General features: G+C 42.1%; 1 protein-coding gene across 2 annotated transcripts in view; it reads left to right on the top strand.

Annotated features, from left to right (window-relative positions):
• Positions 1-25084, top strand: part of STRA8 (stimulated by retinoic acid 8) — a 98809-nt gene that overhangs the window by 23109 nt on the left and 50616 nt on the right. For both annotated transcript variants that reach the window (XM_069230045.1, XM_069230043.1), the window contains exons 2-3: positions 6744-6947; positions 18607-18682. In XM_069230045.1, the coding sequence (XP_069086146.1) occupies positions 6750-6947; positions 18607-18682 (274 nt within the window). In that variant the 5' untranslated portion in view covers positions 6744-6749. The remainder of the gene's footprint in view (positions 1-6743; positions 6948-18606; positions 18683-25084) is intronic.

Below are 25084 nucleotides of genomic sequence, written 5' to 3'. Positions count from 1 at the left end.
GATACCCCTCATTAATTTACATACAATAGGAGACTCCCCGATGGGTTTACCCTCCACTGGTACATGACCTGCTGAAATAGCGGATCTATAATTATTAATAGAACGGTAAGCTAAGCCTGACGCTGCTAGGGAGGAAAGGAAATTCAAGACCAGACAGTTACCTGCTGAAGAAGGATCTGCACTCCTAGAACAACACCAAGCACTCCATCGCTTCCACGCTGAAGCATATCTTTTGTGAGTACTGGAGGACCAGGCACCCGCAATGAAGTCGGAAGACTCTTGCGAAAGCCCTGGGATGACCCATCTTTCCCTGAAAGACGCCATGCCATCAGGGATAGCTTGCCTGACAGGATCAACGGATGCGACAGACCCCAAGGGTCCTGGAGAAGATTCTCTCGGAATGGAAGAAGGATCGGATGATCGCAACTCAGTTCCATAGCTACCGGAAACCACGCTTGCGACCTCCAAAGAGGCGTCACTAGAACTAGCTCCGCTTGTTGGCGCCTGATCTGGGCCAAGACCCTGGGAATCATCAGTAAGGGAGGAAAAGCATAACCCAGTTCCAGAGACCAGTCCTAAAGGAACGCATCCGTCCTTGATGCCTCTGGATCTGGTCTCCAACTGAAAAAACGTTTCATCTGACGATTGAGTCGAGATGCAAACAGATCGATTGAGAAGGGGCCCCACTTCGCAGAAAGCGTTTGGAAAACTCTGGGGTGTAACCTCCAATCGCTGAAGTCTCTCAGGTGACGGGAGTTCCCATCGGCCACTAAGTTGCTGGTCCCTGGAAGGTATTCCGCCACAACTGAAATCCTGTGTTGAAGGCAAAAATGCCAGAATTCCTTGGCAATCTCCGCCAGAATGCGGGAACGAGTTCCCCCCAACTTGTTGACATATCTCACTGCTGAGATATTGTCCATGCGAAGCAGAATACAACAATTCGTCTTGACGGGGGAAAGACTCTTGATTGCAAAAGAGCCTGCTAGGAGTTCCAAACAATTTATGTGGAGATTCAACTTCGAGTTGGACCATCTGCCTCCCGTGGACACTGATCCGCACCGGGCTCCCCAACCCCAACGACTGGCGTCGGACTCTATCACTACATCTGGGAGAGAGTTGAATATGACTCTGCCGTTCCAGGCTTCCATATGCTCGAGCCACCAAAGCATCTCTGCCCTGGCCTCCTCTGACAGAGGAATCTGGTCTGCATAACGAAGCCCTTTCTGAAGGTGAGAGATCTTCAAACGTTGAAGGGCTCGGTAGTGCAATGGACCCGGGAAGATCGCCTGAATCAAAGAAGAGAGCAGGCCCACCATGCGTGCAATCGCTCTCAAGGAAACAGTCTGTTTGGATAATAGACACCTCAATTCTCTCTTGATTGAACGTATCTTCCCTGATGGAAGAATCAGAAGAGACTGCAGCGAGTCTATCTGGAATCCCAGGAAGTCTATTCGATGAGAGGGGACTAGAACCGATTTTTGGGCATTTATTATGAAACCCAGACCTTGTAGTAGAGACACTGACCATTCGAGATGATTTAACAAGAGGTCTCGATCCTGGGCCATGATAAGAATGCCGTCTAGGTATACAATTAACCTGACCCCTTGAGATCGAAGGAATTCCACTACTGGGCGCATAACCTTTGTGAAACACCACGGGGCGGAGGATAGACCAAAGGGGAGAACCTTGTACTCGTAATAATCGGTCTCCCAACAAAACTGAAGAAACCTCCGATGGGGAGGAAATATCGGAATGGTCAAGTAAGCGTCCTTTAGATCCAAGCGGACTAACCAGTCTCCTTCTTGGAGAACATCTCTCAGTAAATGGATACCTTCCATTTTGAAATGGCGATATAGTAAGAAACCGTTGAAGTCTTTTAAGTTGAGAACTAGGCGCGAGCCGCCCCCCTTCTTGTCTACCAGAAATACTGGGCTGACAAAACCTGACGGATGATGAAGAACTCTGATAATGGCACCTTTTTTGAGAAGAGACAAAATCTCCGCGGAAATAAGACTGTGTTCTTGAAGGGAAAAATATCCCTGTCTGGGAAGGCATGTCTGATAAGGGGATTCGTAAAATTCCAGCTTGAACCCCTGCACGGTCTCTAGGACCCAAGCATCCGATGAAATCAGACGCCAATTCCCCAAACATTTCTGAGTTCTGCCCCCCAAAATCACTTCTGAATTCAAGACCAAGCTCACCTGTGGCTCCCGACTCTTGGGAGAAAGATTGTTGACCTTTGGCTCTCCCTCTGCGGAATCTGCCTCGACCGTACCTAGGTCTTGATGGGTAGAAGGTAGCTGTGGAGGAATCTTATCCCTGATAACCCCCTCTTCCTTGTTGGAAGGAGCCACGATGGGGGCCTTGTTGATTGAAACGGCCAAAGGCACGCCCTCTGTAGCGTCCGGCCCCTCGAAAAAGTGGACGTAGCACTCTCCGGATGGATCCTTGTGCCTTGTCCAGACTGGCGTAGGTGGATACAAATTTAGGCAGTTCCTTCATAAAAGGCGAACCAAAAAGTAAACCCTGGGCTACGGGTCCTGATTCTGAAACAGCGAGGTCTGCTAGCTTGGGATCCAATTTCATCAAAACCGACCTGCGTCGCTCAGACGAAATGGCGCAGTTAGCATTGCCCAAGAAACATAGAGCTCTCTGAGCCCAGCCTACCAGAATATCAGGGTTAATAGGATCACCCGATTCCTTGGCCTGAAAGGCTAATTCAAGGATCTTGGTTAGTGGACCGGAAATGTCTAAGAGTTTATCTTGGCAGCCACGCCATGCGCGATCAATACCCTTCTTAGGATCTTTAGCAGATTTTTTGAGAAAAGTTACTAGGGTAGGATCTAACGCCGGAGTCTCTGTAACCTTGGATGGAAAATCTGGTCTGGGACACTCCGATCTTAATCTCGAACGAATATCTTTATCAAAGCCATGCCTGATATGGGCTTCAACATAATCCGCCACCTCCGGGGGCGGTAGCCAAAGAGAGGATCTGGGGTGAACAATGTCTTCTGGTTCGAAAGTTAACACCTTAGGGGTGGGAACCTCCTGGTGATGAGCTTTCTTCTTGCGTTTACGAGGAGGCGCATCCTCTTGTTCGGAGGAGGGCTCAGAGGAAGAAGACGATGAGGGTGGAACATCCTTACCCTTTTTATGTGAACCTGCATTGTAATCATGCTCTCTTGCCATATTCCTTATAAGGGATTGGAAATCCGCAGCATGCGGGTTGGAAAGTTGCTTTTCGGGTTGCGGGATTGCCGCAAAAGAAGGATCCTCCAAGGTAGATGCGCTCCCTGGCGCTGCCCAAGCCTATTGTTCTACCAGGCCCAAGAGCTGATGCTTGATGGGCTGAATGGCCTGAACTAAGGCCTGATTAACTGAGTGACGCACACCTGCGTCAAGCGCATAAACTAAGTCCTGGTCAAACGAGCCCGCAGTATCATCCATATAGTACAGTTCCTCGGCTGGGTCATCATAGCCAGCCATACTGAGTTGCAGCAGAGATGAGCTCCAGAGGAGCAGTATAAAAATTTAAATAGTAATAACAGTAGAAAATAAATCAGGGCAGGAATCACAAAAGAGTCTTTAAGATGTGGAGGGAGCTGCCCTGAAAGGGTTAACACCCTTAAGCCAGGCCCAGCCTGAATCAAAATTGTTCCAACCCCAGTGTCCCAGCACTGGGGCGTAAATGGGAGCTGAGCCGGTGTAGGAATTTTTCAGAGGGTCTTAAGAGCGTTGAAAAACGCTTTGAGTTTATGAGGTAGCACCTCTAATAAAAGTTGCACAACAGATGATGATATCGGCGCAGGAGCGCTGATCTTGCCCGAGGCAGTGCCTCTTAAACGCCCTCGTGGAGAAGGAAGAATCTGGGCCGCGCTCGGAGCGAGCGTTCGAATCTGACCCCCTAGGGGATCGTAATAACCTAAGCGAGGCGCTCTGTGCGAGCGCAAGAGTAAAACAAATACAGCGCTCCGACCGAGCGTGAACAATTGAAGTGAGGGCACAAGCCGAAGCGCTCCGATTGCAGCAGAGACGGAGGATCGGCAAATGCAGCGGGGGAAACAGGCTTCACACGCGCGTCTAATACACACGCGGTGAAGTCGGAGAAGATAGTTGAACGCGGGTCATAAAACGCGCTCACGCTGAGCGCCGATCGTAAAGGCAGGGACAGGAGAAAGGGAAGAAAAACCTCACCGGCTTGCCAAGGGACTGCGCTGGAAGCGCGAGACCACGCTCCCTGCTCCCACTCCACTAGACGTGTAGGCGTTCCAAGGGACGCTTAAAGGGGGAGGGGAAAAGCCCGCTCCAACACTCTTAAATCTCCATACAGTTAAGCAAATAAAATAAATCACACTTATCTGGCTGCGAAGCAGCAAAGAAAGAGGAGTGGCTGGGTGTGATGCAACACTTTATAGGCTTCCTCCTCTATGGTTGATCATGTGATATGACTGATGTTGGGTCATGTAGTTTTTTACTTTCCATGATTTTCATTGGCTGCTGTTAAAATAAAGCATGGAAAGAGAAGCATAATCTGAGCCTCCGGTCCTGACATAGAATCCAAACTTCATAGGGCAGGCGCCATAGACTATAATTTAGCGGTCCTGATGCTGAGGGATGTAGGCAAAAGATGCTGCTGATGCTGTGTGGTTGACGGGGCTAATTTCTGGGTAAGTCCTTGGTCCACGTGGGAGGTGGGGCAACTTTGGCCACAGATTGCCACAGATTATGGGGTCCCACAAAGTCCTCTTCGCACTGGTAGAAGGGATGCTGCGGCAGGCCTTTAGTTCTTGCTACACAGCAGTCAGACTGCAAATCTTTGGTGGGAGCTAGTGTCCCTCTTGGGCAACAAATCAGAGATCACCCACTCATCCAGCAGAAACGGGTGCAACTTTTGGCTGTCTTGGATAAGTTTCTTGAAGGGCTTGGTGTCCGTAGTGGGAAAACGTCTGCGATGGCTACCAACTTGGCGATTTAGGTTCTTCTAGCTTTAATGTCCCTAGTGGTGTTCTAGGGATCCAGTTGACTGACCCTTGGAGTCATTGCTTCGATCTGGGACTGGGAATCAACCTTTGCCTGAGCCAGGAGCCACGGACACAATCCAAACTTAAGTAGCTCAAATGGCAGAAGGTGCAGTCCTTCCGACGGGGCAGCCTATCTTTGTGCGGTTCCAACACCACCACTTTGGTCTTTTCTGAAAATCCACAGTGTACTGAAGTCTAGGGTGCCAGGGGTGGCATATTTATCTCAGGAAACTTCCCTGAGGGGTCAGTGGGGTCACTAGATAATGGGCTAGTGGGTCTCCTCTTAGGTGACAAAGTTCCTGTCTGGTGTGGCATATGGCTGTCCCAGAGTGCAACATTCTTGCCCCTTCCAAGATGGCATGACACTTTCTTGGTTGTCAGGAGCATGGTAGCCCACCTTAGAGGTGTGGCTACCTAAGAGCTACATACAGACAGGACACCGGTTCTGACACTGGGTTTCCCTCTCGGCCCCTGTCTCCAGGAACAAAAGGCAGCCTGCTCAGGAGTGTTGTCACCATGCGCCCTTTAAAGGCGGTTTTCCCTTTGAAGCTCACCTTTTGGGCTAACACCCTGAGGGGCCATCCTGGGGGAGGAGGTCACGCCTCACTATGTGGTAACTGTCTATGTTCCTGAGCCTGGGAATTGTTTACACGCCTCTCTAGGCAGTCAGAAAGCTGTCTGTGTGCCAGGGCCTATGTGAGGCCTCTGTACTAGCTGGGGCATGGAGTGGCAACTTTCTAAAAGTTGCTTGACTTTAAAAGTGACAGAAATGTTGACTTGACCATAATTAATTTGATACCTTACATGACCCAGTTAGGTGGTCCCATTCAGGAGTTAGCTGGCTTGTGATGCCAACCGGTAACCTTGTGTTAGCCAATTGGGCTACTAACTTTATCCACAGAAAAATGACTATTTTGGAAGTGTTGCTGTTAAAACATATCAGAAATATATGCCCTACTTAACAAAATACAGCTTCCTGCCATTATGGAAGTGTTTCTGTTAAAACATATCAGAAATATGTGTCTTACTTAACAAAATACTGTGCCCTGCCGTAGGGCTCTGTAGGCCTTTCTTTGGGTGATAACTATATATATATATATATATATATATATATATATATATATATATATATATAGTTAAGGGATAGGGTGGCTTTGCCATTAATGGTATAGTCAAACTGGCAGTGCAACACTGCCTTTCCAGTCTACAGTAGCAGGCTTGGACCATGTTTTCACTTTTTCACACACAGGGTGGCACAACCAGTGATGCAGCCCTGAGGGGACACTCTGTCTCACATGCCCTGGTGTACCCTGAATACAGTATACTAGGGACTTATAAGTAAGTCAGTATTTGCCTACTGGGGACACCCAGTTCAACTTAACCTTTGGAAAGGGACTGAACAGTGTCACTGAGGTCTGGACAGCAGGCCTCAGTGCACTCAGTGTCAAAAAACGAGCAGTTAATTGTCCAAATGGAGGCAAAAAGTAGGGGGAAACCGTCAAAAAGCCTGTTTACTTACACTGGAGTTAAACTAACCCAGTGGCTAAGGCTGCAAAAGAAGAGAAGCAATATATAAAAGCACTGTGTTGCATTATGTCTCGAACAGAAGTCTCAGTGTACGGACTGCCTATTTTGCCCTATTATTTCTGGATGGAAGAAGATTGGATCTGATTTATTTGTTTTTATTTATGCCTCTCCTTTTTCTTTTTTTGATGGTTTTAGTGTAGTATGTCAGCATACAGGGATAATGCCAGCAGTAGCTCATTCTCCAGGGTGGCTGCTGACTTCAATCCACACCTGCTTCAGTCCAGCGTGGCAAGGCGGCGTTTGTCACAGGCAAGACAACGGGCAACTCTTGCAAGCCTTATCGGGCAACTGCGCGACACTGTCTACCCTGAGATGGATCCATATAACATGGTGACAAAGGTATGTGAAAAATATTAAATCATGGTCATGAAATATCTAGATGGTGTGTACCTACAGCTTAGAATAAGGGAGGAAAATGAGAGGTTCATAATCACGTCCTGTGTCAGATGATTCAGATGATTGAGTCTGACTTCCTGATGCATGCACACAAACTTGCGTACCTAAAGGCTTTACTCTGCTCCTCTCCAACCCATCCACCTGTCGAAAAGTTTGGAAATTGACTACAGACAACAGTAGGAGTAAAATCTTTTAAAGTGAGGGAAGGTACCACTCTCTCACAACAAAAAAGTAGGAGTGTAAATAAAAGATTTTCTCCATGGGCAGACATTGTCTCAATAGAGAAAAAGGTTTTAACAAGCGAGTTTGCGCATGCTGTATAGGTTTCACATAAGCAAATACATGTGTTTATATTTGCCCATACGAAAAAAAGTAATTCACAGGTATATGGTTCCAAGGTATGTAAATGATAACCTGCACCAATACCAGGTTATGGAACTGCAGGTGCATTTTTGTGACTTTCATTAGTAACAGGGTATCAAATGTATTTTTTGGGCCATAATGCTGTCTTTAAAGGGTTCACTCCAGTTATCCATTATTATTGTTTTTGTATACTGCCATGCATTAAATATGTTTTATTACATGATGCATTAGTGAAATTGTATTAAAAAGTGTTGTTTGGTCTGCATTTTCATTAGGAAACTGTTGTCCTTGACCCCACTCAATATATTTGGGGCATCAAGAGCTCAAAATTCCACACCCCTGTCGTGGAAAGCCCATTTTAGTCTTGACAGTGTCTGGCTTTCTTATAAATCTGTGGGCTTTTGGGTACCTTAAATTGTCTCATGTTGCTTAGTATTCAATAGCCTTTTTTTTTTCATTTTATTCGCCTAGTTGCATTTGCAATTTTTTTCAACACTATTTTTTAACAGTCTGTAAATGTTACTTATCATTTGGCTCAGTAAATAAGAGAGGTTCATCAACAATAACAGCAATATCGCATTGCTTACAGATTTGTCTTGCTCAAACTGAAAGGTCCATCTCTTGCTGTGTCCAATTGTCACTTACTCTATTTTTACTCCTTACTCCTCTATGTATAGTATTTTTTGTATTCTCATTAGTCTGAAATTTTATTCTGCATTCACACTTATTTGCTAGTTTGCAAGAATGCAGTGCTCTTCCTTTAATTGTCTATATATTCAACAACTAACACATTCATCCATCCACCATACTCTTGCATGTCCATCCCATTCAAACAACCCATCTAACTGTTGACTCCTTGTCACTTACACAGTCACCCCACTACACACACACTCAAAATCAATAAAGAAACAGTTTAACTAGAAAAAAAGCAGACGTATTGACTGCCAATCCTTTTTATACAATAAATAATGATCAAGCAATACTTTATTGTATAGTTAATTAAAACCTTTACCGATTTCTACAATACAAAGTTATGCAGTAAATAAAATTGAGCTTCATGCTTAAAATATTCAACAAATAATCAAAAACTAATTTTTTAGAGGATAAATGAAAAGGTAGTGTGGATTACAATATTAAAATGATTTCAAGAGTACTGTGTGGATTACATTGTTTTAAACCTAATCATTGTAAACTAGCAAGCTCAAATGAGTTAATCATAATGTGCAAATGTGCAAAATGAATGACTTTGAATTAAAGTTATTATCGAATACCTGACTCCAATGAATTGGTCAAAAGTGTACAAATAGGAGTGAGTTATGTCATTAAAGGTCATTAAAGGTGAAATGTTTATAAGTAAGCCTGTTCAGAAAGGTAATCAGGGAGTCTTGTGTTTTCTAAAAGAATTGATTTTAGTTAAGTTTTCCCTGCTGTTTTTTTCTCAGTTTTTAATATCAACCCTTTAGTCACTTACTGCTAATGTCAAATTGGAATGATTTGTTTTTTCACTGCTTGCAGTTTCTTTTCAGCAAGTTCCATAAGTTTTGTAAATACAGGGAGTGCAGAATTATTAGGCAAATGAGTATTTTGACCACATCATCCTCTTTATGCATGTTGTCTTACTCCAAGCTGTATAGGCTCGAAAGCCTACTACCAATTAAGCATATTAGGTGATGTGCATCTCTGTAATGAGAAGGGGTGTGGTCTAATGACATCAACACCCTATATCAGGTGTGCATAATTATTAGGCAACTTCCTTTCCTTTGGCAAAATGGGTCAAAAGAAGGACTTGACAGGCTCAGAAAAGTCAAAAATAGTGAGATATCTTGCAGAGGGATGCAGCACTCTTAAAATTGCAAAGCTTCTGAAGCGTGATCATCGAACAATCAAGCGTTTCATTCAAAATAGTCAACAGGGTCGCAAGAAGCGTGTGGAAAAACCAAGGCGCAAAATAACTGCCCATGAACTGAGAAAAGTCAAGCGTGCAGCTGCCACGATGCCACTTGCCACCAGTTTGGCCATATTTCAGAGCTGCAACATCACTGGAGTGCCCAAAAGCACAAGGTGTGCAATACTCAGAGACATGGCCAAGGTAAGAAAGGCTGAAAGACGACCACCACTGAACAAGACACACAAGCTGAAACGTCAAGACTGGGCCAAGAAATATCTCAAGACTGATTTTTCTAAGGTTTTATGGACTGATGAAATGAGAGTGAGTCTTGATGGGCCAGATGGATGTGCCCGTGGCTGGATTGGTAAAGGGCAGAGAGCTCCAGTCTGACTCAGACGCCAGCAAGGTGGAGGTGGAGTACTGGTTTGGGCTGGTATCATCAAAGATGAGCTTGTGGGGCTTTTTCGGGTTGAGGATGGAGTCAAGCTCAACTCCCAGTCCTACTGCCAGTTCCTGGAAGACACCTTCTTCAAGCAGTGGTACAGGAAGAAGTCTGCATCCTTCAAGAAAAACATGATTTTCATGCAGGACAATGCTCCATCACACGCGTCCAAGTACTCCACAGCGTGGCTGGCAAGAAAGGGTATAAAAGAAGGAAATCTAATGACATGGCCTCCTTGTTCACCTGATCTGAACCCCATTGAGAACCTGTGGTCCATCATCAAATGTGAGATTTACAAGGAGGGAAAACAGTACACCTCTCTGAACAGTGTCTGGGAGGCTGTGGTTGCTGCTGCACGCAATGTTGATGGTGAACAGATCAAAACACTGACAGAATCCATGGATGGCAGGCTTTTGAGTGTCTTTGCAAAGAAAGGTGGCTATATTGGTCACTGATTTATTTTTGTTTTGTTTTTGAATGTCAGAAATGTATATTTGTGAATGTTGAGATGTTATATTGGTTTCACTGGTTATAATAAATAATTGAAATGGGTATATAGTTTTTTTTGCTGAGTTGCCTAATAATTATGCACAGTAATAGTCACCTGCACGCACAGATATCCCCCTAACATAGCTAAAACTAAAAACAAACTAAAAACTACTTCCAAAAATATTCAGCTTTGATATTAATGAGTTTTTTGGGTTCATTGAGCACATGGTTGTTGTTCAATAATAAAATTAATCCTCAAAAATACAACTTGCCTAATAATTCTGCACTCTCTGTACAATATTTAGTGGTATCAGGAAACATTCAGAAAGTTCAATTCATTGGCACTTTACTGAGCTTAATGATTGCTAAATCTTAAATACCACAAAAAGACACATTGTTAGTCTTTCGTGTTATTTGACCTATTACCAGGTTGGGTAAGGTGTCAAGTTGAATAAAATACAGTAAATAACAACATGTTTATGGTAGAATTAACAATGTTTTGTCACTTGTTACTGAGGTCAAGCTAACATGATTTTTCCACTGCTTCCAATTTCTTTTCAGAAAATTCCATGAACTCTACGAATGTTATATTTAATAATTTAGTAGTTCTATTCAAGTCACAACAAAGGGCTTAACATTTATATTGTGCAGCTGGTTGTGAATACATCTTCTTCATTCCTCTGCAAGTGCAGGACAAGCACACAATACGTGTAATATTATATTGTTTCACTTTTGTAGTTCCAGAGCCTGTACGTATTATTCTCTCTTAACTTTTTCCTTCGGAGTATGAATTATTAGATGGAAACATCCCAAACCTATGAATCATTAGTTTGTATTTAATATGTACTGGAAATTAACAGGGTTGTTAAAGATTAGTTATGTAAGTGTTAATAATCATCAGTCATCAATGATGCAGTCACTTACATAATGCCTTTTTATCCTGGACTTGTTCTTATTATAGTATCACACAATAGCATAGCTTAGGCGTATGTTTTGACCCTTCTGTAACAAGCTAAATAGTAACCACATATTACCTTAATCCATATGGATTAATTTCTAAGTACTTATCTGTTTACTGTCTTTCTCATGTTCTAGTCTGTCACACAACTTGAGGTTTCATGGCAGTAAGTTTGAGCAGATATTTATCACTTGAAATATCTATTGTGTTAACTTCTATATCTTTACTGCTGTCATCAGATATATAAATCATTTTTTGCTCTAGATGGATTACTATGGGACTTCCCAGAAGCACATAAATGTATTTAATTAGCTTCTTTGTTTACAAGCATTACGTCTTTCTCTTGTGTTTATTCTGACCTATCATGGGTTGGTAATGGCCACCAGTAAAAAGCTGAATAACGCCTTGGTGCTGTAGTCTTTTTAGGTGAGCATGTCTTGTGTGGAGTTCCTTTGAAGAAATGAGGGAACTCAGCTGAAGCCTAGAAATCATTTGGAGGTCACTCAGTTGAATGAGAATATAACTTGCTGATGGGTGAAGACAAGAAAAGGATAGTGCATAAGACCTGCATATGTAAAAATAGAATGTTATTAGCAATGGATAGGTACGGAATCTTAGTGCTAATTAATTTTTACCTGTACCGATAGGCCTGAAAACAAGACAACAACATCACAAATACTGAATATTAATTGAATATCGATAAACTTCAGTGATTATAATGATTGCAGAGTTATAACCACTTCATGCTCTGTGGAAAATGTATTCCCTCTACCAAGAGCGTCATGCCCTTTCTAGAGCATGAATGTACTTGGTCTGTGTTTTTGCAAACACCTGTTCCTATCAGGGAAATGTTTTGAGCAGCCACAATTACTCTTTTTCATGCCTTCTCCGAGTTTTCCTTTCCCAGCATGTACATGGTTGGAATAATTTAATTTTAACATAGAGGTTTTTAAAATACTATTGAAACACTAAATAATCCATATAGTTTGGGCCTTTTCAAAATCAACCTAATAGGGCATGGCTTATTAATAAGTAAGGACAGATATAGTTAAATGCACAGACTGAACAGTTTCTTTCCCAGTGGCTGTCTTCTGTTCTTGAATCTAAAGGCGCTGCCTGGCTAAATTGTTATTACTGATGAGAGGTGCATAGAAATGACACAGTCGGGTTGTTGTGATCCAGACCAACACAAACACTTCCCTACATGGCACCCTAATCTACAGGCCACCCAGACCCAAACCCAGTTCTGCGAAGACATCGCTGACTTCGTCGCCCCCCCAAACACTCAGCTACTCTGACTGCATCCTACTCAGCAACCTCAACTTTCACCTTGATAACTACGATGACCCTAACACCACAAACCTCCTTGACAACCTTACAACTCTCTGCCTCAAACAACTCGTCAACGTCCCCACCCACAGAGCCAGACACATTCTCGACCCTGTTTTCTCAGCAGGGGACATCATCATCATATCCCACACCTCCAAACAGCACTGGACCAAACACAAGTACAGTCCAGGAAAACGTTACCTACAAAAAGAACACCTTACACCACTACACCTCTGTCCCCCTCCTGCCCCTTGACCCCCCTCCCCAGGCAGACGTTGGGCAAAGTCATAGAAGCACAACTCACCAACGCTCTCAACCACTCCCTCCCACGGACACATATGAAACTCCACGCAACCTACACTGCTGGCTATTGAACTGCACCAACAACATAGCCCCCTAAGGAAAACAACAGGAAATCGACAGAGAAAAACACCTAAGGGGTTTATGGCACACCTACAGGAAACCAAGCGCTCCTGCAGACGACTAGAATGGAAATGGAGGATCAGCAAATCAACTGAAGACTGCACAGCCTACAAAAATGCAGTCACCACCCACCACCAGAACATCAGAGCCGACAAAAAAGCCGCCTTTAAAGCACGCCTTCACACCAGCGCTCAGAACAGCAGAGAGCTCTTCGCCAACATCAAAGAGTTGCGGAACCGTGGGACAGACACCTCATCCATCCCTCCCTCCCAAGACCTCTGCGACAACCTCACCACCTACTTTCACCGTAAAACCCAGGACATCTACAAAGGTTGCAGGAACCAGAACCCGCCAGCACCACTCACCACCACAGACCTAGCACCTCACCAGATTCTGAACTCCTGGACCCCCATCACCAAAGAGTACACCCTTAGACTGATGAACTCCATTCACTCGGAAGCACCCTCAGATCCCGGCTGTCATCTTATCCTCATACTGGCCAGAGCCACCATAGCACCGGAACTGTGCTGAACCATCAACCGATCCTATGAGACCGCCACATTCCCCTCAGACTGGAAGCACGCTGAAATCATCGTAATACAAGCAAACTGCTCTTGTGTGCCATGTGTGCCTTCGTTGAAATGCCAAGTTGACTGTTGTCGTATATGGAGTCAAAGCCCAACTCCAGCTGGTGTGAAGCTTTGGAATGTAAAGAAAGCTTCACTGGGAAGTCTATAGATTGTTGGTCAAAAAGCAGTGACCAGGACCCTACTACTGCCTTGCCACACAAAATAAAGTTATACAGTGTATGTAGTGTTAATGCTATAGGCGGATACAACCAGGTTTACAAAGCGCAGTCAAAGACAATCATAATTTACCACATAAGGTTGCAAACAGAAGTGCAGCAAGATATAGTTCAGCCAGGTGTCAGAAAATGCAAACTGAAGTGTAAGAAGGATGAAATAAATGACTCACCAAGCCTGCTAAAGAGAGTCATCGTACCACAGCAGTCAACAAAGTGGCTCAAGGAGAAGTGCTCAAGGTTGTGCTTACAGAGGTGTCCATACCCAAAGGTCTTCAAAGAGCAAAGAGTTGAAGGCAACTGTTGAGTTTGTGAAATTTGAAGATGGAAGCTAAGAGGGAAGACACTGTGCCAATTAATGTTAAAGATAATCCTGAGGCTCACATGTCAAAGGGCTCTAGAGAAAGTTTGCACAAACATGATCATCAAACAGTGCCAAAGAGGATTCTACTTTCAACGTCAGTAAGTTCCACACTAGTTTACAATGCTGTCGCCTTCCTGAAACCACAACCACCTTTCGATACCGCCGAAAAGCGACATATTGGCGGTAAATGGACTGATTGGCTATATACATTTGAAGATTTCATTGATGCACTTGAAGAGACTGATAACAGAAAGATTAGCAAGTATCTCAAAAATCTTACTGGTGATGGTGTGAAAGAAGTCATAAAGAAAATGTAGAGAACTGATGAAGAGTCACATTCGGTCCGATTAAAAATGCATTGAATCTTAAGTTCAATCCAGTACCAAACGTTGATAACGAACGATACGTTTTCAGTCAAGAACGTCAAAGAGTTGGTGAAACTATTGATTAATTTATGGAAATAGTTGATGCACTCCTCAAACACTACTGTAAGTTCAGTGAATTTAATGATGAAGAAGCTATACATCTTTAGAGTTATTGATGGATGCTTGTCAGATTTATTTAAACGACGAATGCTGAGAGAAAGTCTTAGTCTGGAGTGAGTGTTGATGGCTGCCAGAGCTGAGGAACCTGCTGAGAGACAAGCTGCTGACATGGAGGCTCGGGGTGCCCAGAACCAGTCAATCATGAGTGGGAAAAGTAATCTGAAGCAAAAGACTGGAGGACACAAAGTGATGTCTACGTGAAAAAAGAAGTGTGTTAGATGTGGATTTTCGTAAAGTGTCCCGCCTTTGGGCAGATATGTAAAGGATGTGGAAAAGAGAAACATTTTTTGATGGTGTGCAAAGTGAGGAGAAAAAGTAAGTGCATCACGGCGCAAAGACAAAATGGCCACAGAACATCCCAGACGCAACATTCGACGCATGCCCACAAGGCTAAGTGGCAAAATCAGTCGAGGCAAATTGATACTAAACGAAGTCCATTGTCCGCTAAACCATTGTCTACCAATTCATCCTTCTCAATAACAAGTGAAAGTGAAGAAAGTGATTGTGCTATATCAATGTTTACATCAGAGAAATGTGCGCATGTTGGACTGGTCACATGTGAAGACAAATGTCAAAGCAGATAAATCACACGAACACTGTCCAAAGATTACATTGAAAATAAGTGGGTGTTCAATACCTTTCATTATCGATAGTGGTGCATCGATAAACAGAATGCCTTAAAAGAATACATTGAACTGTCTCCATTGAAAACCAAAGTGTATACATGGGCTGCATCAGCACCCATAAAGAGTCAAGGCTCATTTGTAGTGAAAGTGAAACAAGAAAACGAAGGTGCAAGCACCAATCAATGTGCTTCACGGTACTGCATCAAGTGCCTTTTTACTCAGATTCAATACAGCTGCTGATGTGGGACTGATTTCCATGAATTACAACATGAAAGCTCATAATAAATTAGTAAGTCAATTCCTCTCGCCGTTTCATGGTTTAGGAAAGGTTAAGTGTTTGAAAGTAAAACTGCATATTAATAAGGATGTCCATTCTCTTGCTCAGAGGCACAGACAAATTGTTTTTTATTTACAACAAGCTATTAAAAAAGAACTTGAATTGTTACTTAAGCATGATATTATTGAGCATTCCACTAGTCCAGTGCATGGGTTTCTCCCATAGCAGTAGTACCCATTAAGGACAATGAAGTAGCTGTATGCAGCTGCGTTGAAATTGTAAATAAGGCAATTGAATGAGAACAACATCCAGGTCCACACATTGCTGACATGATAACGCAATTACATAGTGGAAAAGGTTTTTGTTTGCCTTGATTTAAAAAAAGATTATCATCATTTGGAACACAAAGAAGAATTTGCAGGTACATTACAGCCTTTTGTACACATGTTGGTTTGATTCGATACAAAAGACTCCGTTTTGGTGTGTCATCGGCTGCAGAGCTTTTCCAAGATGTCATTCGACATTTCATACAGCCTGTTGCGAATGCGTTCAATTATAGCGATGATATATTAATTTTTGGAGCTACACAGAAGGAGCACGATAGAGCTCGCACACAAGTATGTACTTTACACAGTGATGCAGGTTTGACTGTGAATACCGACAAGTGTGAGTTCAACATGACAAAACTGGACTTTTTTGGCCATATCTTTTCAGATGGGGATATGACACCTGATCCTTCAAAAGTACAAGCTCTGTCAAAGGTTGATCCCTCAACAAGATGTTTCAATGGTACGTTCCTTTCTTGGCATGGCAAGTTACTGTTCAAGGTACATGCAAGAGTTTGTCACTGTTAGTGCTCCATTACGAGAGTTGACGAAGAAAAATGTTTCTTCAAGAATGTGAGAGAAGATTCAAGAGAATCAAACACACCATTGAAAACGCTACTGAAATGGCAAACTTTAATCCAAAGCTTCATACAGAGGTTGTAGTCGATGCAAGCCTGGTCCGTTAGGTACTATACTTGCACAGCATAGTGGACGCCCAAATGCTTGATGGCATATTGTGGCTTCTGCTAGTAGTAGTTTGTCCCACACAGAATGCTCTTACTCATAACCTGAGAAAAAAAAGCTTGACTATGGTATGGGCGTGTGAACATTTCCATGTATTCCTGTATGGAAAACCTTTTACCCTGGTAACTGATCATCAAGCTTTGCTGACCATCATTGGCAATCCAAAAGCCAAGATGCCTCCTCACATTGAACGGTGGGGAGTCTGATTGCAAGAATACGACTATACAATTGTGCATTGTCCAGGAAAGGATCAGAATCCTGGTGACTACTTTTCAAGAGTGGAATGTCACTGTACTCCATCCAAGATGGCTGACGCCTACATTAATTTCATTGTCAAGACAAATACACCAGCTGCTATCTCGTTAACCCAAATTATAACTGCCATGAGCAATTAAAAGACATAATTATGCACAGAACTGACACAGTGGACTTCTCACCAATGATACTGAACATAAAAAATACAAAAATGTCAAGAATGCATTGTCCGTAACTCAGGAGGGAGTTATACTGCAAGGGTCAAGAATCCTGATTATGGGCAGACTGCGACAGAAAGCAATTGAAGTGGTTCACGAAGGACATCATAGTATTACCTCCACCAAGAGAGCTCTACGAGACTGAATTTGGTTTCCAGAGTTGAAAAGGAACTCAAGGCCTGTCATTTATGCAACTGCCTTTCTACCAATGTTACTCAACATACTCTGAACATGTGGGAGAGAATAGCCATCGATTTCTTTGGTCCACTTGATAATGGACATCAACTGATGGTGATTGTGGATAAATATTCGCATTTTCCGTAGGTTGAAGATCTCTCACTACAACTCACGAATGAGTCATTGAAAAGCTTGATGGCATCTTCATGGCATGGGGCATTCCAGCCATTGTGAAGTCTGATAATGGCCGACCTTTTAACAGTAAAGAATTCAAAGAGTTCCTGGAGCATCTGATCATAAAGCATCTAAAGAGCGTGCCTTTGTGGCCTCAGGCCAATGGACTTGTTCAGCGTTTTAGGAGTACATTAAGGCAGTGCAGCGTACAACTCTTGAGACGCTCAGTTTTGAAAACAGTACTTAATTCTACTCTACAAGCTTATCGTACAAGACCCCACTTGACCACATGCAAAAGACCTGCGAATTTGATTTTCGGGACAGCAATGACAACCAAGTTACCTCAACGGACCAACAGGAGAGACCAAATTGAGAACTTGATTCAGATAAGGGACTTGGTTAACAAGCAAAGAGTGAAGTTTTATGCAGACAAGAGGCAACATGCAAAGGACATCTCATTTAGAAAAGGAGATTTGGTGATCACTTGAGAGATGTGCAAAAGAAAATCTGATGCTCCCTATGATGCTGTGCCGTTCCAAGTGGTGTCTACCAAGGGACACATGATGACTGCTCAGCGCCCTAGGAAGTCTGTTACCAGAGACTCTTCTCACTTTAGGCCTGTGATTCACAGATCTTCATCTCGAAATGGTGAAAGAAAGTCTGACCCTGAAAACCCAGTGTCTTTACCATCTTTGGCAATCTCGGACACTGAAGATGACTGCTTCCAGCAACGAGATTGGGTTGTATGATCAAAGCCCCAAGAAGATTGATCGAAGAGATATAGTTGTGTGTGTGTGTATATATATATATGTATATATATATATATATACACACTGATTTTATAAAAAATTAAATTTTTCATTTAACAGAGGGGGAGATGTATTGTCTTGCATGTTTTAGTATGGAATTTTTTTGTCTCCAAATGGACTCCGTATCAGTGTGACATAATCGCTAGAATAGAATGTAATGGAAGCTTGGTTTAGAATGTTGAAGTTCACAAGTACCTGCAGAGGAATAGACGTGTGATTTAAAGCTCTGTGTGTGACATAGTCGTTGGCGGGTACCCAAGCTGGGGAGGGTGCTACAGGGGTGAAGGAAGGTAAATCAGGCTAATACAGCAACATGTGAGGATAGAGAAGCCTCTGTATGTCATATTTTCTTTTGGTTGACTATGAATGTTAACTGTCTTTTTTTTTGTGAAGGGGCAGGTTCTCCGCAGAGCTAAGAATTATATTCAGGAGCTGGAGCACACCCTGGACACTCTTTTAAAGATGAAAGGTGAGTGAACATTTTACAAGGATTTTTTTCATTCCAATTTTATACTTATTCTTTATCTCACAGACTTTGGTAGTACTCAGAGTAATCGATCCGTTGTTGTACATGTTACTAAAAAAAAAATGTATGCATGGCCTGAACTGCTAATCTTGAACTCACTCCTGTTAAAATAATATATTTTGGCTCGTACACACTACTACGTGAACTTAACTACTTTGCTTTTTTGCTGAACACACAGTTATTCACCCTACACTAGGTATGAAGTTCCAAATCAATTGAATTGTCTGAAACTGCAAAACGTAGTCTGTTTTCAATTGCTCGGATGGATCTTTTTCAGGATGCATAGACCATCACCCGCCAAGATAACATGCTTCATCATCGGGTCGAGCTCCATATTGCGTGGGCGGGGGTGCAATACTGAATGGGCTCCTTGCAAAACACTTTTAGGAGATGTTTTACTGTGCATCCGCGGATTGACCAACGGACTAACCACTTATAGAAAGTAATTTTTTCAAAGGTAATGAGTAGTAATAGTTTGGGCCAAGTGAACTTAAATTATCTATGGATAACCAATGTTCTTATTGTTTATTAGCTGGTAGTGGAATCCATAATAAGATTAAACAATTACACACTCACAGGACGTAATTATCCAAAGAGTAACAGTGTTTGACATGTTTCTTGCTTAAACTGTCTTCGTAAGGTTTGTGGCATTCATTAGTACCAGGAACTTGCTCTAATCTAAATAATGATGGGCCTGGAGTATTTGAGTAAAGTTAAGTACAGGTCCCTAACATACATCAATGTGCACTCTAAAAGGTTGTGAATGAAGTCCGCATTGGAACTTACCTATTCCTTGATAGTTTCATTGGACCGAAAATGACAGACAATAAAACAATCAAATAAATATAATGCAATTCATTATTTTGCAAGATTTATCTGTATATAAAGTACATCATGCATCATGATAGTGGGCACAGAAAACCTTTTGCAAGCTTAGTGCCCGTACACATAATGATAGCTCAACCTGAGTGTGAGGGTACCATGAAGCGTGGATACCTCAAGTGACACAGAGTGAAAACTATTGGAAATAGAAGAGAAAGACATCAGCATAATGTAATCTATCAGTACATACCTTATTTGTGCATTGCCACAGAGTACCTACTTCCACAGGTGGTACAGTGGCTGGAAGTCTAACATTCAAGACCAAAATGCTGCTGAATCTTGGCGAGGGTGGTTTTGGGCAGTTTTAGCAATTAAGCAAGGTCAAATCCATAGAGGATGTGTTTGATAGCGTGTGATATGTACAGAAGTTCATGTGAGAGCGACATAAACTGGTGTGTGGACACTGGAATGGATATATCATCTTGTAGTGGAAGACAACAATGGTTTTCTGATGGTATGAGTCTTTTTTTTTTTCACCGTCAATAATTTGTTTTTTTCTTCTCAGTATAAATAAGTGCAAAAAAGTGTTATGCTCAGAATCTATTAAAGTCAAAATGGTTGCATAGATAAACCGCATATTTACATGCATTTTTACATCACATGATCACATAATTCTGCCTTCAGTATCAATGCAGATGCGCCATTTTTGAGTAGGTGCATGTTGATCATTAGAACATAATTAAGGGTATTTTTTCATGTTTGCTCCATTTTCATGTCACCGAAGATGAAATGATATCTGATTGAGCAGGTGCAGGCAGTAAATTGTATGCATTAAAATGATTTGTAGGTGACATCAACCATGTTCCGACATAGAGATCCCTCCTTTGTGTGGAAAAAGGATAAGGGAAGTCCATGGTCACTTGAAGACAGTGTTATATTAATAAAATAGGAAGAATCGATACTACTAACACTGGTCCTATATGGAGCTATCTCTTTTGTCTTAAGTACTGACCTTGGAATCTCACTGTTTAGTCCAGTATTGTGCTTTGAACTTGAATGCCCAACGTTGCTCTTTTTCGCCCAGCTTAGATTTTACTTTGGGCCCATTATTGAGTGTCTGTAATTTTACCCATTTGATCTCATCTGTGGTATGGCGTTTCTTCAGGTAATGGGCGGTGAGTTTTGTACTTAAAATGCCATGTAATAGGGAGACAGGTGGATTCATCTGGTCTGCCTGCTCAGGTGTGATCTTGTATGGGCTGGAATATCTCTGAAACTCTTAGATCTTTTGAACACAAACAGGTTTTAAAAAAAATATTTTGACTTCCCTGTGTTGATACTGTGCCAGTTTTTTGTTTATTATTTTCAAGATCATTGGATATTTGCATTGAAAGTAGTTACATGTGAGCATATCCTGTCTGATTTCATGTTTGGTTTCAGTGCCTCCCGTTGATTATTCCTAGCTTGTTTCCTGGCTAGTTTTATAACCTTCTTAGGATATTTCTTTTCCACTAGGTTTTGAGATAGTTCAGCGGCTTGTTAGTTATATAAACTGATGCGACAGCAGTTTCGGTAGAGACCTAGAAAGTGACCATAGGGAAAGTTCTCACGTAAAGCCTTAGGATGATTACTGTCAGATCTGAAAAGGTTATTACAATCTGTGGGTTTGAGGTAGATTTTGGTCCTGGTTTTACTATTGACGATCTCAAGTTCTAATTTAAACAACAACGGGCCAGATGTATCAAAGTATTTTGCATTTGCAAACTGTGAGAATTGCAAAATCCCACCGTTTGCGAATGCAAAATAGCCTTTCTGAATGTATAAAAAACATTCACTGGACAATTTTAAGGAATGGCTAAAATAGCGATTCCCTCAAATTGCGACTATATTTTGCGTATCGCAATTTGCGATACCCTAAATGGGAAATCGCAAATAGGGAATACCTATTTGCGATTCCCAATGCACATGTAACAAGCATTTCCTAAATGCGAACTGGGCATTTACGAAATGCTATTACCACCAACTAAGTTGGAGGTAACTATGTGCAATTTTAAATAATTCATTAAAAATGCACTTTTTATGCAATATTTTTTGGTCCATCAAAGGGGACCTTAGGCCCTCAGCACCCTTGGTTTTGCATTTCCTAATTTGCGAATTCCTACAAGGAAATCGCAAATTAGGAAATGCAAAACCATTCGCACCTATAGGCCTTCAGGCCCATAGGAACGAATGGTGTTGCATTCCCTAATAGCGATTGTGAATTTTAAGAAATCGCTACTAGGCAATTGCTATTTTGTTATATAGCATTTTGTATTCCCTAAATAGCGATTTATTAAAATTCGCTATTTAGGGAATGCTAATTGTGAGTTTGATACATATGGCCCAATATCTTCCTATTATAGTAAGTGGAAGTACCTTGGATCTGTAGAAACAATTAATCCTCAAACTGTACAAGGTTGTTTTCAAGGGCTTGTGTGGCTGTCAACTACGAACTGTACAGGGTCATGTAATTGTGACCTACACTGCCAATGTTTATAAGGCCTCCCAACACATGCAAGATTATTATTGAAACTGTAAAAGATTTGACACCCCGAAACATTGTGTGTGTTGTATGTTACCATCTCAATTTTTGGTATCGTCCTATAACAATATTGCATCCACTACATTGACCTAAAGCCTTATTGTAAGGTGAGTATATAATTACTATTCTAAACTCTGCCCATACTTACCTTGCAAGATATTCCAAGAGCATTTATTGTGTGAGAGTTTGAAAGCTACAGAGTTGGTCAAGTGACCCTTTCCAGGTCATTAAGGGCAAAATGTGTTAGGCTATCCAAATTGACAGCCAAAAACATAGTATTTTGTGTAAGTCACTGCATTGTTATTGTCAATATCTATAATAAAAGCACATTCACTACATTGATGATCCATTTCATTTTAAAGTGAGCATAGAATTTCCGTTCTTATCTTTGCCCATGCTCACCTTTGGAGGTGAGTATAACTGGCGTGAAGAACAGTAATTAAATGTTTACAGTGTAGACCGTCAGTGTAGCGGTCACAGTATTATCACCCTGTGATATATTTCATAGAATACAGTGACCAACCACAGTTGTATTTTAGTGGGCTGATTCGAGCTACATTGTTCACATTCTGTATTCTTGGTCTAACCTTTGTTGGTAAACCTCAGTTTAGACCCCACAGATCCAGTAGTTTATACAACATGCTTGTGAAGGGGGTGGCTGGCCTTCTTGGTGGTTTTCAATAGTGTGGACCATGCTTATTTATCATCTAGGTGTAACACTCAGCACGAGTGTCAGCGCCTATTGTAGATTAGTTTCCTTCCTTTCTTGGATTAATTGGAACAGTTTTATCCCATCCAGGACAGCTTGTTTTATAGTGCCACAGGACCCACTGCTCTCCCCAGTTCATTTCATTGTCTACGTTACCCGTCAGGGACCTTACCTACAAGCACATCATCTATTTTCCAATAGTTAGACAAGTCCTCCTCCTACGATACACTTCCTTCTGCGTTTTCACAGTGACAACAAAAAGCCTTCACATGTGACCGCTACAAAAGTGTCTGGTTGATCAGAATCACTAACAACAGGAGACTGGGAAGAAGGGATTCACCAGAACACCTGCCATTGTTCTCTGTTATGTTAGTGAAAAAGAGAGGATGCGCTCCAACCCATACTTTTTTGCCCACTGTGCCACTCTAGACCAAGACCCGCCTTATGCAAAGCGGTACTGACCCTGCTCCTCATAAGAGCCAATCCCGAGGTGCCAGAGGAGCCCCTCTCTAGAAGGGAACACAAGCAATCCCTGCTGGTTTCCGCCTTATTGTTTTTATAGCAAGTAGTTTATTGTTTTTTCATAAAAGAAACATGCAAATTACATCCATGTTGACACAATCTCCCAAAAGAAATACAAGCATGGAGCTTAACCTACATTCCACCTGTACCATACAGGATACAAAAGTAGTCTCACACCCCAAATGTTCTTACATTCATGGGTACAACCCCGCCTTCATGAACAGATTATTTGAATTTTGTGCAAACAGTCTATCCCTGTGGTCCAGTTTGAATAGGCTGTACAGTTGAGGCCGTCCAAGTCCTGGCTGTGCCTCTCTTGGTTATGAATATTCCGATGTTTGCTTTTCAGTATTAACAGTGGTGTTTTCAGCCAAACGTACTTCGACTGATTTCACATATTGGCTTCTTGTTTTAAAAGGAAAATCCCAAAATGGGAAATAGCTCTAATAGGCATGCTATCCTTATTGTAATGCATATTTCAAATTCAAATTATTTTATAAAATGTATTCCAGGAATCTGGCACGAGTGTTGAGCTATTCGGTTATTTATGTTTCCAGAGAGAATACTCAGAATGGAGGCCTATGGTTACAAGTCTTTTTTCTTTTTGCAATTATGTACCAGCCCACCTTTTGCATTCCACTTTCATGAACTATCAAACGATTCTCTGGGGCTTCTTCAATCATTTAAGGCCACATGTACATCTAAACAACCCTCTTCTAGCCTTGGAGGCTAGGATTTCCTGCTGACGTTGTTGCACCTAAGGTTTTGCTCCTGATTAACAGCTGACTGGCGTTTTCATTAGTTGCAGTCAGTCTGAAGAAATCCACTGCAGTGTCACTCCTAAAGAAGTCCAACTCATACCTGGACGTTCTGTGTAGCTCTTGCCCAATTGATAGATTTCCGTGGCTGAATAAAATCTTGGAGGGAATGTCTGGCATCAGACTACAAGCTTTTCTCTAAAATCATATGATCTGAGATTACGTCCAGTCTGGTTTGTGACCCAAGTACTAAACAGCACTTCTGGTCATTTGGGAGGGATAACTTGCTAAGGTAGATGGGGAGACCTCCGTCTTGATAATTGTTGGCCTTGTTTGCAGCTTTTTGCCCCCTTGATACCTTACTGTATCCAGAATGATTGAGAAACACAGAACCTGTGAGCAAGCTGTATGCTAGTTTGCCTCTAATCTCCACGATGGGAGCCATTTTGTAAATCTACAAACTTTCCTTCAAGTCTGTGGATTTCCTCAAGGGTCTGCCATCTGACTAATACTTTTTAGTTTCTATATACAACCACTTTTCTGTCTGATGTGTTCAGGGATGTGGAATTCCTATCGCCCGACGCCCGGGACATCTTGTTTGGGGTCAAGGGCAACAAGTTTTTATGTTTACTTTGTCCTTGGGACAAGTAGGCCCAACCCCCTGCAGCACAAACCCTTTGGCTGCCTGTTTACAGAGAGTTGAACTCTCTGCAGTTGAGGTAATGTTTCCAAAAGATAATGCTGTTCGAACTTGTATTTATGGTTCATTATTTGAAAGCCTTCATTATTAGGGTGTGTGCTGTAAATAAATGTTTTAAGGTCACACTTCACTACTGACGTTGGTTCCAGTACAAAAAAAAAAAAACGTGTACACACATGTTTGAAACGTTTAGGCTAAGAGGCTAAGTATAATGCTCCCAGAATGCTCTCTGATTATATGCAAATGAAGTGTC

This window comes from Pleurodeles waltl, chromosome 4_1 (genome assembly GCF_031143425.1).
Source record: "Pleurodeles waltl isolate 20211129_DDA chromosome 4_1, aPleWal1.hap1.20221129, whole genome shotgun sequence".
NCBI lineage: Eukaryota > Metazoa > Chordata > Amphibia > Caudata > Salamandridae > Pleurodeles > Pleurodeles waltl.
Note: the sequence above shows the minus strand (reverse complement) of the source record. Positions and strands in the feature narration are given on the sequence as shown.